Here is an 18,157-nt window from a genome sequence, read left to right as displayed (position 1 = left end):
CATTCTTTGTAGATGACACTGCTAACTCAGCAGCAGCATGTGTATGGAAAGAAACAGAAGATACTGGCAATAATTACTCTAATTGCCACCGTATTACTTATTATTCTGGCCCGACACAGGAATTAAAGGGATAGCTCACTCAAAAATGATAATTATATCATAATTTATTCACCTTCGTGCAGTCTCAAACTCAAATGACTTTCTATCTTCTATGGAACACAAATAAAGATCATTTGAAGGAAGTTTGATGTGTTTTTGTCCAACACTGTAAATCAGTGGGGTCCAAAACTTTCAAGCTCCAAAAAGGACATAAAGGCAACATAAAAGCAATCCATATTTACTTGACTCAGGTGGTTTAAATGATATATTTTGGTCTGTTTCTCACACAAACCAATCGTTTCACTTCAGAATATGTGGATTAAACCACTTGATTCGTATAGATTTCATTTTATGCTGCCTTTATATCCTTTTTGGAGCTTGAAAGTTTTGGACCCCATTGACTTACATTGTATGCAGGGTTTGAAATGAACTTTTTGGCTCACCAGCCACTGTGGCTAGTAGTGTTCCAAGGTCACCAGCCACTCAACATTTCACTAGCCAAAATCCCCCCAAAAAGTGATGAAGGTAACTGAATACAGTAACTGTATGCCTTTGTTTGGACATTTTATTTGAATGAGAATTATATTAATTTAGCAGGACACAAGCCTAATTATTTAAGTCAGATTTAGAATATCTGAAGGCAAACATGGCCAGTTAGAATAGGAGTATGATAAAACAGGAGAACATTTTTCAATAATTTGTCCATATTTCATGGAAGTTTTAACCCCTTCATTCTAAATTGTACTTGCCTATATGAAAGTTCACCATTGTTTAACAGTGGCATGTGTAATGTTAAGGCCATTACCACAGGCAAGTCCATGAATGGCTGCACATTACTGTGGTTAGGTTATGTTGATATTCTTTTGTAAAAAATCAACAACTTTTTTTATAAAAAAATTAATAGCCTCATTTCGAAACCTTTAACTACAACTTTCACAGTTGTAACAAAAATAAAGTCTAATGGTTTGTCTCTAATAAATGTTATTTGAATCTATACCAGTTACCAGTTAGTGTTACTGCAGTAAAAAAAACAAAAACATTTTAGTATCGATGATGATGTGTATTTTAAAAACGTATGTGTATCTGTCTCCTCTTTACCTCGTTAGTGCTGTTTATAATGTAGGGGATGTCTAGCTGTTTGAGGGGTTTGACTTCCTCCATATAGAGCTTTAAACTAGAATGTTCTCTGTAGAATCCAAATGGGTCACATAAGTTTTGTGGTCTCCGCCGGCCACCATGATATCGAGTGAAGCCCGACTGAATCTCGCAGGTTTCGCTCTGCACTGTTCCAGAGCTCTGGCGATCTTATTTCTGGAGCACGCTGATGTGCGTTGCACAGATGCGTGTGAGATAAGTTATGAGAGACATATTTAGTGCTTATAAAGCGCTGAACGCAAGATAAATACAATTACATTTGCTTAAGCAGTGGCTCTGAGTCACACGACATTTACAGAATTTTCATTGCAGGAAAAACCCTTAAAACGTCACCACCAAAGTGGCTAAATTTTGAGAGTGACAAAGTTATCTGCCGATTTTTACCCCCATCTGGTGGGTTGGCGGTTGTTATTTTCGAACCCTGATTGTACGACAAAAACAAACACACATCATTCAAATTATCTTGGTTTGTGTTCCACAGAAGAAAAAATGTCATACGAGTTTGAGACACCATGAGTGTGAGTAAATTATGAGAGAATTATAATTTTTGGGTGAACTATCCCTTTAAGATGAAGCTATGTAGCACAAATCTGGGTACTGTAAATATTTTAGCTGTGACATCACGAAGGTATTTAAAAATTCCATTGTAATATGCCTGGCAACCAAGTAACTTAGATCTATGTCAGAAAGTAAATGGAAAAAATGCATCAAGTGATTGTAAAAGTGTCTATATGAAGAAGAAAAAAACTGCTCTAGTTTCAAACAATAACACAAGAAACACATCTGTTTTGAATGTACTTACATTAATGTTGTTGGTTAGGGTGCTGACAAACTTAAATCCTGGGATTCTCTTGTCGCTGCAAACCACCCCGACATCTTCAGTATGCTTGCAATCAGACACGCCAATGCCATTAGATTCACACTGGGCCAAGCTCTTCTCCTTTCCCGTGCAGTGGACATTGTCCAACCAGATACGACCTGACAGACACAGGAAGTCAGTCAACTGCATACATATTCTAGAAGTCCCCAATTCTCCAAGTAGGCAGACTGTTAGCCTCAGTCACTATTTATTTTATTTTTTTATTGTATGGAAAAAGATGCAATAAAAGTGTATAGTGACTGAGGCTAACGTTCTGCCTAACATCTACTTTTGTATTCCAGTGAAGAAAGAACAACATAAGGGTTTGAAACAACATGAGGTTGAGTAAATGATGCCAGAATTTTCCATTTTAGGGGAACTATCCATTTAACATAGGATGAGTGTACAACAACAAAAATGTTGACTAAATTTACTCTACAGTGAATTGCAAAAATCACATTCAATTGAGAAAAATGCATCAGTTTCACATTAAGTCGTAGCTGTTCTGAACTCTGCAAACTCACCTTCTCCTTTCCCATATTTAGATGATGGAGACCAAGAGATTGCCTCTAAGTAACCCAATTCTCTGCATACCACTTGGGCTGCATGAATGTTGAAATCATCATCACACACAGTTCCCCACTCCCCTTCATAAAAGACCTCAATACGCCCTTCGTTGTGCTTGCGTTTCTCCCCTGCCAGCCGAAGCTGTATCCTGGGTGTATCTGCAGGAAGCTCTGGAGCTGTGTAAAGATCTTGCGCAGGGTCCTGGTAGCCCGGAAGGTAACCCAAGTGCTCATGCTGTGCGTGACTTAGTCCCCACACACACAACAGTACAGTTGACAAACACCAGAGGGCCAGCATAATGATAGAGGCTCAAAAGGTTGTTATGGCCTGTAAACAAGCAAAAGGGAAAGTGAAGCAATGGATTTTTTTTTAAGGCAGCACAGAAAGACATGTTTGATGCTAACAGGTCACACTTTTGCACATTCTCATTTATATGAACTTTTAAATCAAATGATCAATCAAACAAACTTTTATCAATGTCTTTTGAGCATGTGAGCACACATCAAATGATGCTAGTCAAAATCAAAGAGTGCAATAATGGGCTTGTTTACATCCTGCTGTGGCAGAATATTCTTGTATATTGCCCGTGACCCAAGCAGGAAAAATATATAATTCTGTTTGAAATCACTATTAAAGTATAATGTTCTTAGCAGAACTACAGTATAACTGAGAATAATTATGTTTGACAGTTGTTTAAATTTGATTAGCATGTTAGATATTCTCTTTCAGTGACACAAGAGGATACGCTGAGGGTGAATAGATTCAGGTACTGGTTTCCTATCTGAAAAACAAAACCCCACAGTATATTCAAAAATATAAAGTGGATTTATAGGGCGAGAAACAACAATTAAGACTTCAAGACTACTTTTTTGTGCTTCCAACAACCACTGCTATGTAAGCTTCCAAGTCAAAGGTTTAAAAAATAATAATGTAACCTGCTTCAAAGGGTTCCCTCAAGATTTCCAATCCAAGATAAAAGAAACACTTCAACAAAGACTGAGTTTTTTTCAGTCTCTTTCACTCACTTTCACACTCAAAATGTACAAGTTATAGTCTAGGGGCCCTTTACACGACAACGTTTTCAACTAAAAACGGAAAACTTTTTATGCGTTTTGTCTGTTCGTTTACACGACAACGGTGTTTTGGGGCCTGAAAACGCAAACTTTTGAAAACGGGTTTCAAAGTGCAAGTTTTTGAAAACGATGTCGTTATCGTCTCCATGTAAACATACAAAAATTTGTGAAAACGATGACGTCATGCACACGCGTATTACATGTTATATAAAGAATGATGTATTGATAGGCATCAATTTGAGATGTGTAATTATCAATATGAATACTGGTGTCAGTACAAATAACAATAATCAACAATTTATCCATTTGGAGTGTTTTGCATGGAGTGTGAACATTGTACAGTAGGCAGAAACTGCAATTTGAAAATCCTGAAATTAATGTATGGATTCAGATGGGAAAAATATATTTGTATTTTAAATGTTTATTTATATTTATTTGATGTACCTTTACCCTGCAATTCATTCACCCACCGCTTATGTATATAGCCTATAGACAGAGACGTGATGCCATGTACAGTATTCAATGATATGCTTAGAATATGAAAACATGAGGCAGTGAAAATGCATGTTAGATCCAGTGTACACAAGACCTCTCTCTCCATCAGAAGATATCCATATATCAGAGTTCTGTCTGATATCCAAAACCAGTCAACATCAACAGCTTGTTATGTTAACTTACTCTCCTACCAGCCCAAGAATCAGCAGGGGTAATACAGAAGAAGGCAGGAGACGAAGTGATGGTAAAAATGAGCAGAGTTTATTGAATAATCTTGAGAGTTCAGTCTATAGGCATGCGCGCGAGTACTTCAAAACAACGCGCAAGACATTCAAAACTACAGTGGCGGACTACAGGTCTGTGTTAGTGCTGCTCAAGATTTTGAGTTTATTGGCATGCAGTTACAGTATTCAGTTACCTTCATCACTTTTTGGGGGGATTTTGGCTAGTGAAATGTTGAGTGGCTGGTGACCTTGGAACACTACTAGCCACAGTGGCTGGTGAGCCAAAAAGTTCATTTCAAACCCTGCATACAATGTAAGTCAATGGGGTCCAAAACGTTCAAGCTCCAAAAAGGATATAAAGGCAGCATAAAATGAAATCTATACAAATCAAGTGGTTTAATCCACAGCAAAGTAATTGTAGTAATAAAGCAACCTCATCGTCCGTCCAGACAAAATTGCTCGATGCTTTCGCCATCTTCATTGTTTGTATTCACCGCTCTGTGGAAGAATGCTTATGTGCGCAGGCGCGTAGTGTTTCTTTACAAAGTGACATTGCCAACTACTGGCCTGGCATGCATAATACAGCCTTTTTAGTCATTTTCGCGATCCGTGTGAACGGGGATCGTTTTGACAACGTTGTCATCTGTACGCGAAACTACGGAAGCCCTGGGCTTCCTTGCGGTTGCAAGGTGGAAAAAAAAGGACAGACATAATAATAATTTCCCCATATTTCCCGTTTTCCTCAATACATTCCTTCGCTTCCACCATGTAACACTGAGCAAACGGCATAGATGGTTTAGAAAGACCAACAATTTCAAACAAAAAAATAACTCCAGTTTTTACATGACAACGAATGCCATATCAAACATATGTAACCTGATTTTGTCTTGATTAAGGTTTGCAAACCCTTAAATAAATAATAAATGTATTATTCAGCTATATAGCAACAGAGAAAGCATTAAAAGCATAAGATTACATGTTTACTGATAGTGGCACCTGGTGGCCAAAAAAAAAATTTTAAGAGAGAAAAAAAATTATAATTTTAAGAGAGAAAAAAAAAACATTTTTGAAGAGAGAAAAAAAATTTGAAGAGAGAAACAATTTTTTTGAAGAGAAATTTTTTTTTAAAGAGAGAACAAAATTTAAGACTTAGGCTCAGGAAGTAACTGAGACACAATTTTTTTTTTTTCACCGTAATTTATTTTTTCCACCTTGCGGTTCAGGGCTTCCATATGAAACTTTTCAAAAACGCAAAGGAAAAACATTTCTGTTTTTAGTACATCATTGTCGTGTAAATGTACCCTAAAATGCACCAACATTGACAAGTGAGTAACAATAAACTAATGCCACAGGGATAACAGTAAACCTCAGGAGTCCTAATACATGTGGCAAACAGACATGAACGCGTGGAACCTCAGTGAATTAGCTAACGTTTCCATTCCCTACTCTACAGCAGCCTAACGTGGCAGTTTGTTACACAAGGAAGCTATGTAAAGCCTATCACTTAGTCCAAATGGAGGGCTGTTCAAAAATGTATGTGTAGCACATCTTTGTTCATCTGGACAAGACATTGTTCGATGTCTCAATGGGGTTCTGGTCACATTCCTTTTCCTAAAGACATGGGCCTTGTATTGTTAGTATTTTGCACCTCCAGACAGCAAGTCCCCTGACTACCATCTGACAGGATATAAGGGTTCACAAGTCAAAGTACCACAGACCTGTGCAATTCTTCCTTAACACAAGAATCCAGTGTTTTCTGTCTGAACCAGCAAAAAAGGCACAGAACACTTTTGCCAGGGCTGTGATGTTTATCAATAACAAATAAAGTTAAAGGAATATTCAGAGTTCAATACAAGTTAAGCTCAGTTGACAGCATTTATGGCATAATGTTGATTGCTACACAAAAAAAAAAAAAAAAAAAAAAAAAAAAAAATCAACTCATCCCTCCTTTTCTTAAAAAAACAAAAAACAAAAAGCAACAATCGAGGTTACAGTGAAGTGCTTACAATGGAAGTGAATGGGGCCAATTTTTGGAGGGTTTAAAGGCAGAAATGTGAAGCATATAATTTTATAAAAACACTTTATTCTGTTAAAACGCATGCATTATTTGAGTTGTACAGTTGTTGAAATAGTCATTTACACAGTCGTTTTGGGGTATTAGAGTTTGTTGACATTGCATCGTAAAATTGGCTATAACTTAGCACAGAAAAGGTAAGTAAGTGATTTTATCACACAAAAATCATGTAACAACACATATTGTTTACGTCTTGTGGCTATATTTTTGAAATAGCGTGTATTTTAATGTGTAAGGATTGGCCCCATTTACTTCCATTGTAAGTGCCTCACTGGAACCCAGACTTTTCCCTTTTTTTTTTTTTAAGAAAAGTAGGGAGGAGTCGAAATAAAAATTTTTTGTGTTAATCAATATTATGCCAAAAAATGCTGTCCATTAAGCTTAACTTGTATTGAACCCGTAATATTCCCTTAACAAGCTGACATCGATAACGAATAATGTTCAGTGATATCTGAGAATATTACACAAACGATAGTCTACATATATCTTGCGAAAAGCCAGCAAGAATAAGCTTTGAACGCTTTGAACGCTTTGTGACTACGTCCATTTTAGAATATAAGGGCTGTTCATCCCAGAAATGTTTTCCCTTCCGTCTGGCTGTGTGTGTTTTTTTCTTGTTTTTTTTTTTTTTTTCTCTCCAGCGACTCTTGCAAGATTGCAGCGTTTTTAGACGCTGTGTCAGGTTAAAAAAAAAAAAAAGGAACGTCAGCTTTTAATACCGCGTCTCGAGACACCAACGCTCTATACTATTCGTTGCGTTGCGTCTAGTTTTTTTAGCGCAAGAACACCTTCGTTCTGAACGCCCCCTAATTTATCTCCATCAGCCATAAACTGCTTGTTCTTGCATCCACTGACTCAAGAATGACGCCATGCATATCCATATAGATGCATTGTTTGTCCTCATGTATCTTACAAGAAAACGTGCAGTGCTGTAAAACAAAATAAAGCCTTGCCAGGATAGCCAGTGTAACCCTTTGCCTAGAGTTATACAACAGATATTTTTTTTCGGGGAAAAAACGTAATGAAACAAAATAATTTTATAAAGTAAAACAATACGATATTGGCTTACTTTTGGTGCAATTTCACAGTGGAAGAATACTCCTCGTAAGTACAATGTGAATTCCTGCTTCTCTCGTCTGTTGCACAACCCCTAAACTTTCACTGGATATCTACTGCAATTTCAGGAAAGTCGAAACAAAGTTACGCCTTGTTGAACTGCCCCCCTCACGCCCACCACTGTGGGCTGGTGACCTCATGGACCTCCAATCGAACGCGGGCACATAACTGGAATTTTTGAGGAAACAGGCATACGTGCGTAAATAAAAGTCCACTGGATAAAACCAATAAATAATTAATATAAAGAATTAATTAATTTTCTACCGCGACAAGAGCACTTTGGGTGGATTGTGGAAAGTCTTTTTGGAAAGGGGCCACACAAAACTTTGTTTACATGCTATAGGCTACTTGTAAAGTTTTTTTTTTTAGGTTGGTTTTGTTGGTTGAGCATAAAGAATGAATTAAATTAAAGGTTTTGTTTGGGACGAGAGTATTACACTATTTGTCAATGAGACGAGCATTGTTCGTGAAACGCTGTACTCCTGCGGGACATAACTTACGGTGTATACTGCCACCTTGTGTATAATGGTACACCTAGGAGTAAAACACTAAATCAGTGCAAGCATAAAATTACACTTCACTAGTAAGTCAACGCTACCTGTATAATGAGAACAACAAACTTTTTTTTTTTTTTTTTCAAATAATTGTTATAATTATATAATTAAAAACATAATGAGTAAAAACACAAGAAAGAAATAATACATATCAAATAATATACAGGAAATGGGATCAGTCAGATTTTTGCTCCCTCTTTCCTCTGTCTTCTTAAGCTCCGCCTGCTAGTCTTAGTTCCAAAATCATTAGTCTTATCCTCTGCATTGTGTTCTCAAGCACTTCTCTGGTTGAAGGAACAAGGAAAGGTTCTTGGGTTCTTTCAGAATGAGCAAATTAGAAACTCTCTCATATGTGTATACATTTCTAAAGTCTGGATTCTAGATGAAGAATGGATGCTAGATCAAAATTCTTTATTTTTCAGGGTCCGGCCAGGGTAATAGGGACTGCCCGGAGGATGGTAATGTCTCAGGCTATGTCTCTGAGCTAATAACTCGCTCCACGACTGCTTGCCTGCTTTTTATTTTTGTGCTCTCCACCTTTCGAGGGAATGCTCTAGTGTGCACTACTGTGGTGCGATTCCGTCATCTTTGTTCCAAAGTGGCGTATGTGTTGGTAGTTTCCTTGATTCTGTCAGATCTCTTAGTTGCCTCTCTTGTGATGCCATGGAAGGCAGCTGCTGAGATTGTGGGTTTCTGGCCGTTTGGCAATTTCTGTGAAGCATGGATTGCGTTTGACATTATGTGCTCCACTGCCTGCATTCTTAACCTGTGCATCAAAGTGTGGACAGTTACTGGGCTATTGCTAGTCCATATCATTCCTGCAGCTGAGTTGGCATAAAACTCTGGGCCATAAAGGAGACCTAGAAGGAGGGGGTGAAAAATGTGATGCCAATTTAAATCGTACTTATGTCATCACCTCATCTCTGATCAGCTTCTACATCCCTGTCTTAATAATGATTGTGACTTACACACGCATCTTTCTCATAGTGCAAAGGAAGATCCAATGAATATCAATGCAAGAGTGTAACATTAAACTTAATCAGTCTTGCCAAGGCTTCATTAAAGCACCAGAAAAAAAAATAAAAAGTTCATTTAGGAGGGAAACCAAAGTCCTGAAAACTCTTAGCAATTATTATGGAAGTATGTGTCTGCTGCTGGCTCCCTTTCTTCATTCTGAGCTGCATGGAGCCATTTTGTGACCCTGGTCTCCACAATGCAGGTCAGGTCCCATGTGTCAATAAAACCGCCTTTGATGTGTTTGTCTGGTGTGGATGGGAAACTCTACCTTGAATCCTGTAGTGTATGCCTTTAACGCAGAATTCCGCAAAGTGTTCTCTGAACTCTTAGGTTGTTGGAAGTTGTGATCTTGAAATATGGTTCAAACGGTTGACTTTAGCAATGAGTTGGTGTCGTATCATCGCGACTCCACAATCCTTCAAGATACTCACCTCTTCAGTTAACCCTGCCTGATTCCACACGCTATCAGGGAGGGCATTGATAGAGACATGTGCTTTGATACTGTGTCACAGATGGCTGAAGTCCCTCATGAGACAGAATGTAACTTTGTATATGGGGAAAGACCACTGTGGCGTGGAGGAGGGCGGGGCCGGGCCGGAATGACGCACGCCCGGACACCAATCACCCTGATGAGGCGAGCGAGGGATAAGGGCGACCGGAGACGACAGTTCGAGAGAGAGAGAGAACTACAGGCAGCTGCCCTGTATGTGTTTATGTTTGTGTGTTTTTGTTCAAGTTTATTATTAAACTTTATTTATATTGTCAAGCCGGTTCTTGCCTCCTCCTTTTCCTTATAACCCCTTTACATTGGTGCCGAACCCCGGGAGGGAGGAGGGATGCCCGTCGTAGAGTCCTCGACAATGCCGTCCACCCAGGGGAGCACCGTTGCCATCCACCGGGGGACGGTTGTAGCTCCTCTGTGCTACAACCACCTACGCTATGTGATGGAGAGACAGAAATATCATTGGATAAAATTACTCAAGACAAACTAGTCACCCTTGAATATGTGATTCATAACAAAGGAGGATCAACTAGTATTACTGGAATATTGTAATCCGTAAATGTTTAGGTGTTGTACATTACTGTTGAGATTGATGAATAATGATACTTTCATGGTGTATCAAGCTAAAAGGATGGATAATATGGCTAATCGAATTCTCAGGTGAGAGACTTGCCTTAATACTATATCTATCTCAGCAGGTCATGGCTCATTCTAAAGGTTGCTCACCATGATATGTCATTTAAGAGCCCAACACATGGCACTCTAGAATGATTAGTGTTCCGGTAATGTCAACACCTGTAAGATCTATTATATTCTAGTGTTTTAAAATGTTCTTATCATGAAGCTCATAATGTAATATCCACTACAATCACTACTATTTCTGCCATGACCTCTGAAAAAGGCCTGATCTAACTGCAGAGCAACTCTTTTGAATGATGGTGCTAAATCACTCTCATTAGTCAAAGCTAACATTTATTTCAGCTCCTCGCATATCCACCACAGGTGTACTTTAGGCATTCGTTTTGGCATTACTACTTTAAGTACAAATTACATCTCCATTCTGAGATGCTATTCTGCTCACTACAATCGTACAGAGTGGTTATCTGAGTTACCGTAGCCTTTCTGTCAGCTCAAACCAGCCTGGCCATTCTCCCTTGACCTCTCTCATCAACAAGGCGTTTCCATCCATAGAACTGCCGCTCACTGTATGTTTTTGGCACCATTCTGAGTAAACTCAAGAGACTGTAGTGTGTGAAAATCCCAGGGGATCACCAGTTATAGAAATACTCTGACCAGCCCTTCTGGCACCAACAATCATACCACGGTCCAAATCACTAAGATCACATTTTTACCCATTCTGATGGTTGATGTGAACATTAACTGAAGCTCCTGACCAGTATCTGCATGATTTTGCTGCCACACGATTGGCTGATTAGATAATCACATGAATATGTAGATGTACAGGTGATCCAAATAAAGTGCTTAGTGAGTTTATATATATATATATATATATATATATATATATATATATATATATATAATATGACTATGCTAAATTTAGATAGCATATACTTGTATTGATTTGGCAGACAAGCCAGCTGTGCAGCCTACTGTGCATTCATGGTATACATTTTATCATTCATAGGAGTTATGCTGTAATTATCCCCTTAAATCTATTAGATAAAACAACATACTTTGCATGGAGAAATTTACATTTTATAATTATAAGTGTCTCTTCATTAATTTTTTCACATGATTATGATTATTAATTATCAAAAAGGTATGAGAACTTATGTTTATGCTTGCTCAAGTGAGAAAGACACATGTGTTGTCTTATGTACATGTGCTGGTAATTGACACTTATATGATATGTGCACTTCTTTTAAGTCGCTCGGTGTGAATGTGAAAATCCCCAAAAAAGTTATTATATAAGAAAAGTGATTTTACCAACCTTTTATGATGTTTGACTGAAATGTGAGTATTCCAAAAAATATTACTGAATGACTTTAAATAAGAAAAAAAAAATGCTTCATAAAGTTTAATTTCAGGTTAATTAATTAAGTTTAATTAATTTAAATGCAAACATGAAAACACAAGCATGATGTAAATGTACTTTAATTGTCAAAGATAAACGAGTAATGTACTGTATTTTGTTTAATAGCAAAACAAAACAGATGTTTATGAATAAGGGACAATGGGATACAAACAGAAAACAAACTAACAAAAATGCAAGCATTTTTACAGTTGGAATGTAGCCTATATTTCTTTAGTAACATTCCCAACATCAACAAACCGTCAAAAAGAATTAATAAATTAAATGTTTGTTCTGTATTGCAAAATGTAACAGAAATAATCATTAAAAATAATAATAATAAAATAAAAAATCTATTAGTGATTAAAAAAATATCCAAACAACACACAGGTACCACACATGATGATCTCTGGACAAACTGAACTTTGTTGAAGTATACACATTTTGGACACTTAACCAACCAGCAGACTCTTCTGTCTAAACTCTGGAGGATTGAAATCTACACAAAGTAATCGGCTTTGTGAGTCAGTTATAGAGAGACTGACATGTTTATACAAACCTTTCTTGATAAAAGTCTTTCACAATCAAAGCACTGTGCTGCTGGTAATTTTTAGAGCAATTTGACTCAAATAGCTCTAACAAGACAGCTCAAAACATGGTATCACGTACCACCTATGAAGCATTTTAAGTCTGAGTCTTCAAAAAGGCGTTAGCCTTCATTCATGCACTGGGAATATTTGCACTTTTCTGAAGATGTGGTGGCTCTTACAAGAGCCTTTGAGTTTATGGAGTGAAGTCTGTCAGTCTACTTCTTCTTGGCGGCGGCCTTTTTCGCCTTGGCAGCCTTGGGCTTTGCAGCTTTAGGCTTCGCTGCTTTGACCTTCTTAGGACTCTTTGCAACTTTCTTCACAGCCGGTTTCTTCACCTTCTTCGGGCTTTTGGCGACTTTCTTGGCCGCTGCCGGTTTTTTCACTTTCTTGGGAGCCTTCTTCGCCGCAGGTTTCTTTACTGCTGCCTTCTTCGGCTTCGCCGCCTTGGCCGCTGCTTTCTTCACCACGGGTTTCTTCGGTTTCACCACAACTTTCTTCGTCGGTTTTTTGGCTGTTGGTGTCTTGCTCACCTTGAAAGATCCGGACGCTCCGGTGCCTTTAGTTTGAACAAGCGTCCCCTTTTTCACGAGAGATTTCAAGGCAATCTTGACGCGAGAGTTGTTTTTCTCAACGTCATATCCACCACCTGCCAAAGCCTTCTTCAGCGCAGCCAGGGAAACTCCTTTGCGCTCGTTGGAAGCAGCAACGGCCTTCACGATCAGGTCCGACACACCTGGTCCAGGCTTTTTCGCTTTTGCCGCCTTCTTCTTCTGGGATTTAGCCGGAGCAGCCGCGGGAGCAGGAGCTGTTTCTGCCATAGTTTCAGTCAACTTGGAGCTGTTGTCACGAAGTACAGAACTGTCAAACAAGCAATGTTTACATCCAACAGCAGAGGGCGGGATTTAAGCGGGAGATGAGAACCATATAGACTCAACCGCCGTGACTGCCGCTCTCAACAGGACAGAGTCGTTCGTAGATGTGTTTTCTGATCTTAAAAAACACAAGATTTCCCACGCTAAACTGTGGTGGATTGCCAAATGTAACCCACGTGTCGTTAGATGACTCCTTTCTCTTTACCGGTAGTTCATGTTTTATGCAAAACATCAGTCAGTTTATTGTACAATAATAAAAACGCGTCCAAATGTAGTGTGAAACTCCGCGGGAAATATCGCACTTCCTCTGTTCTTTTGTAGATTACATATTAAAGTTCTAAAATCACAACTGAAATTATGAACACTTTGCATAGAGAAGACCCTAATGCACACATTTGTTGTGGTTTTAGATTACAATGGCTCACTGAAAATACATTTGAAGTGTTTTTCTTCAGTGAAGGTAACACAGCTCAGCACTGTGGCCATTTCAACCTCGCTTAATCTCACGGAGATTCTTTCTCCAACTACCATTAATAATCATATCATTATATCCAGTACTTGATTCGAGACTCATATCTAAAAGCGAGTTTCCGAATATTACAAGCATTTGAATTTGTTGCCCTTTAGTAATTAAACGGGAGTCTCCATTGCCTGTAGGGTGAGTGTTTGTAGATGTGTTGAAGAAGGGAGGAGGAACAGCAGGGAGCTATCTTGGCATACAATGTTGTATTAATACATTTTTACGTTTATAAACGTCATGTTATTCTACTTAGTCTATTTTTATGCTAAAAGAGGACTAAGATACCTTTTTATCCGAACATTAAAGGCGAGGGTTTCCAATACGTCCCGCCATTGTTCAGCTGGGAACTGTTGCTGCACTTCGTAGTTTGTGTACTGTAATGTTGTTCGACCTCAAGTAGCCTAATAAGAATATACAAACAATTCATAAAAGTGTGGTCACGGAACGAGATACAAAATATTTCCTTTGTTTATAGCAGAGATTGAGGATTCGGGGGCGCTCTTGTAGGCTACTTAAAACATTAGCTACATCCAAGCAGTTAATGCAGTATTAATAGTGATATGTTAGAATTCAGTTTTCAAAAGTTTAAACAGTAATAATCAAGCAATACAGTTTCTGTGATAAATGAGACAATGTGTTGTCATTTAGCAGTTGGGGTTCGTTAAAAGTAAATTAAAATGAATAAATTGCTGGAGTTTTGAGCAACCCAATGAAATGCTCCACGACACATTATGGCTCAAGAATAGGATAATCATTCGATATAATTAACACAACGGGGCTAAAGCCACACCTTAAGGAAAATGTGCTGTTTTGGTCACAAAAATGTATCAAGATTTTTTTATATATATATTTATTTTATTGAAAATTGATAAAGCAACATCATTTGTGTGAAAATATATAATAATGATAGGTTGTTTTGTTTAAAATACTTCTTTAAAAAATATAAAAAGGTGGCATTTTACTTTACCCCATAAAGTGAAATCGTGTAAAAATAGGGACAATAGTTATAGGGCAAAATGTATCAACTTAGACATACTTTCGAGACAGCAGGTTGCTTTTAAATGTTTATTTTAAAATAACCACTTCAGAAAAGGGTGCACAATTTTCTGATTATTTCAATCTTGGCATTCATAACACCTCTAATATTCTATAAACAAATGAATCTCTATTATGATTGAATCAGTCAATGTGAGCCCACTGTGAACATTTTTCATAAATCTATTCGCCCCACTTAAGAAAAACAATGTGTTTTATGGGGGCCTTAGCCCCCCTGCAACAAAAAATTCATTCTAACAAAATTCATGGCACTTTAATAACTGCTGTATCTCTGTTTAACTGTTGCATCTCTGTGTTTTGGAAGCTTCTTACCAAAGATAAATTCCTTATGTGTATGAACATATGCTACTAAGTTTAATAAATGTAATGAGCCATTAACAAATATTATATAATTAGTATAGATTTATATGAAAATATGAACCAGTTTCCTGATATTTTCTATCTGAATGTACAGTACATTAACTAATGACCTGTTAAGCAATAATTGTTTGTTAATGTAAAGAATGCTACCAATTTATATATTGACAAACATACAGCTTGCTTTCTGTGCCAAGTTCGTGGTTGTTTTGTGCATCTTTAGTGTGAACGTGGCATTAAGCCAAAGTATACGTCGGTTTTCCACGATCCTGATCAGATTGTGCACAGTATGCGTGATGGTCACAAATGTGTTCATCAGCACAGTCTGTGCAGATTGCCAGGTTTTTTCGACATGCAGACAGTCCTCGTCTGTGCACATTGTTGGCACATAAAGGCTCAATATACTTTGTTGTTCCACGTTTCGGATCACCTTGCACACAGTCGACCGCTCAGCCTTTCAAAGTATACTGTTTGTATACTCTTACAAACGCGTTCGATGCATGCACACTACTTTGTGGTACTATTTTAGTAGTCAGACGATGCGCACAGACGAGGACTTTTCGCATGAGGAGAAAAATATGGGCTGCTTGCAGGCAGACTGTGCTGATGACGGAATTTGCATCAAGGGTACTCTGCTTTTCCGTCTGCAATGGGAACAGCTGTGTAACACGAGTGCACCTTTGGCCTTAAGCCTGTTGACTATACTAAGAGTATCAAGAGTTCTAAAAGAGAATGCGTCATATGCGTTTGTATTCACTCACGGTCAAAAAAGTGCATTTTGAAAGGCTGAGTGCTCGACCGTGTGCAACACGATCCAACATGCTGAAAAATTAAGTACCTAAGCCTTATTGCGTTTTTGTTTGAAAACTAATCAATTTTGAGGAAGGATCTCCATAAGCACATACTTTGGAAAACGATAATATTCGGAAACTGAAAACAGAGTTTTCGAACTTAAATGGATTGATGTGGACATGACCTAACACTGTCTCTACACCGGACACGAGCAATGTCGAGTCGCGCCGCAGTGGCTTGAGGCTGTCTACCCGGGACGCTTCGAAACAAATGTTCTAAACCATTTATTTGTCTTTTTGGCGAGAGTAGCGCAAATGCCTGCAGCACAAAACAGCCTTTTACTGTTGCGCGGCGTGACTTACGCATCTAGTGTAGACAGTAGCATTGATTATTACAGGAGTGATTTGCTTTTGTCGCGTCACGCCGCTCGCGTCTGGTGTAGACAAGAGTGCTAGTGTGCAATTTCTGCACCACTAGTCACCAAATGGAAACAAAATAAACATTATTTTTAAGCTGATGTAAGTTTTTCTGTTAAAATATTTTCTCCTATCAAAAACAGTAAACACTGTGTTTCTGTAGCGCTATGAATATACCTGTTTGTTTTGAGAGTCCCGCCCCTAAAACGTTACGTTACTCAACCAATGACGTAAGTTGGGGGCGGAACTATCTCTGTGTTTGACCAACAGCAGATGGGGGCGGCGGCGTGCATTCAAAAAACTGTTTTGAAAAAGGTTATTTTTGCAATTCCGTTAGGTGGCGTTAGTGGCTCAGAAAATTACATCAGCTTTAAATAGCATATATATATATATATATATATATGCTTGGAAGCTAAATGTTATTTAAATTATTAGACCAGAGACCTGAAACATCACGAGCTGACTTTAATGTAACAATCAATTCATTTAAATATGTAACAAACAAAATTCATGTCAGAAAGATTCACGTCTTTGAATCAACGCTCGCGCTCGGTGTAGACATGGAAAAACTCGACGCATGCTTGACGGGCCGCACTGCTTACAAACTTCAGGAAAATCAATCTAAGGATTATTTACTTAATAGTTATCTATAAGTAATATTAAGATAGGTAAATTAGGTTCATAGGTGAAGATATGTATAAGTCGAAAAATAACACACAGCTTTAAGATATTGCTCTTTTGACAGAATGTTTGGGCGGCCCTTAAAAGAGCCTTTTTTTTTTTTCTTTAATCAGCGGTCCGAGTTAAAGTTAACCTCCGAAACCATACAGGGTACGACCTTGACGCTTCAACGCGTACACTACGTCCATAGCAGTAACCGTCTTGCGCTTAGCATGTTCGGTATAGGTTACAGCGTCACGAATAACATTCTCAAGAAAAACTTTCAGTACACCTCGCGTCTCCTCGTAAATGAGACCAGAAATGCGTTTCACGCCACCACGACGCGCTAGACGGCGAATTGCTGGTTTTGTGATTCCCTGAATGTTATCTCTCAGAACTTTCCGGTGACGCTTTGCACCTCCTTTCCCAAGTCCTTTACCGCCTTTTCCTCGACCAGACATGATGGCAAACCAAATCTGAAAGAACACGACTAGATGACGCTGCTGTAGTACAGCGACAAATATATTTTAATAGAGGACCTAGTTGAAACCACGTTTGCCACACCACAACCGCGGGGGATGGGGCTCAGTGACGTCACAACACAAAACGAGGCAGCAAATAAGGATTTTAGCTCGCGTCTTTATTTCCTTCAGTTTCTTACTTCAACCCCTTGGCTTTGTTTTTTTACTGGTATATTTGGATAATGTATGTTTCTTTGTATTCTGTATATTTCGCATTTGTACTAATAAAATGTGTTTTTTTTTTTTTTTTTATCATGCTGCTTCGGTTTCTTCATGGGTTCAAATGGGTTAGTATGATGTAAAACACACTGTTGAAATGCTGACTAGTTCTAACACATTAAAAAGTATTTCATGATCATAATCGTTTGGATAGAGTTTATATGCAAATTTTAAACGCCTCTTCCAACTGTTTTGATTGGTGTAAGAATGCCTCTGTTTCTATTGGTCGCTTGCTGATAATGACGTTTGTGCGACTTATCACGAGTCTGCACGCCCTTCACAACCGGTTTGTACCGGTTTAACGGACAAAGATTCATCTTGTTTTCCTTCAAAGAATTGTTGTATAATGTTGCATAAAGATACATTTAACGTTATGCTACTAGCGAT

At 38.2% G+C, this 18,157-nt stretch overlaps 4 protein-coding genes across 4 annotated transcripts in view; 1 reads left to right on the top strand and 3 right to left on the bottom strand.

The window, feature by feature from the left end:
- The window catches only part of loxl2b (lysyl oxidase-like 2b), a 45,033-nt gene extending 37,290 nt beyond the window's left edge, over positions 1-7,743 (bottom strand). The window contains exons 1-3 of the mRNA XM_051664918.1: positions 7,616-7,743; positions 2,638-3,007; positions 2,057-2,232 (exon numbers count right to left, since the gene is read on the bottom strand). Coding sequence (XP_051520878.1) covers positions 2,057-2,232; positions 2,638-2,977 — 516 coding nt within the window. The 5' untranslated portion in view covers positions 2,978-3,007; positions 7,616-7,743. The remainder of the gene's footprint in view (positions 1-2,056; positions 2,233-2,637; positions 3,008-7,615) is intronic.
- Positions 7,744-7,899: 156 nt separating this feature from the next.
- On the top strand, positions 7,900-9,999 carry drd7 (dopamine receptor D7). The gene is given in 5 exon segments (XM_051664944.1): positions 7,900-8,989; positions 8,992-9,030; positions 9,033-9,343; positions 9,345-9,489; positions 9,492-9,999. Coding segments are annotated over 5 exon segments (699 nt in total). The 5' UTR covers positions 7,900-8,874; the 3' UTR covers positions 9,581-9,999.
- A 1,835-nt stretch (positions 10,000-11,834) lies between these two features.
- LOC127420291 (histone H1) lies at positions 11,835-13,250 on the bottom strand. Its single transcript, XM_051662465.1, has one exon. It carries the CDS (start codon positions 13,173-13,175, stop codon positions 12,573-12,575), a length of 603 nt encoding a protein of 200 aa, XP_051518425.1. The 5' UTR covers positions 13,176-13,250; the 3' UTR covers positions 11,835-12,572.
- Positions 13,251-17,179: 3,929 nt separating this feature from the next.
- zgc:153409 (uncharacterized protein LOC767650 homolog) lies at positions 17,180-17,491 on the bottom strand. The gene has a single exon (XM_051658193.1). It carries the CDS (start codon positions 17,489-17,491, stop codon positions 17,180-17,182), a length of 312 nt encoding a protein of 103 aa, XP_051514153.1.
- Between the last annotated feature and the right edge of the window lie 666 nt (positions 17,492-18,157).

This window comes from Myxocyprinus asiaticus, chromosome 3 (assembly GCF_019703515.2).
Source record: "Myxocyprinus asiaticus isolate MX2 ecotype Aquarium Trade chromosome 3, UBuf_Myxa_2, whole genome shotgun sequence".
Lineage (NCBI taxonomy): Eukaryota > Metazoa > Chordata > Actinopteri > Cypriniformes > Catostomidae > Myxocyprinus > Myxocyprinus asiaticus.
Note: the sequence above shows the minus strand (reverse complement) of the source record. Positions and strands in the feature narration are given on the sequence as shown.

Bases quoted from the DNA above. Each gene is read 5' to 3' on its own strand.
- LOC127420291 (XM_051662465.1), bottom strand. From the start codon at position 13,175: ATGGCAGAAACAGCTCCTGCTCCCGCGGCTGCTCCGGCTAAATCCCAG.
- zgc:153409 (XM_051658193.1), bottom strand. From the start codon at position 17,491: ATGTCTGGTCGAGGAAAAGGCGGTAAAGGACTTGGGAAAGGAGGTGCA.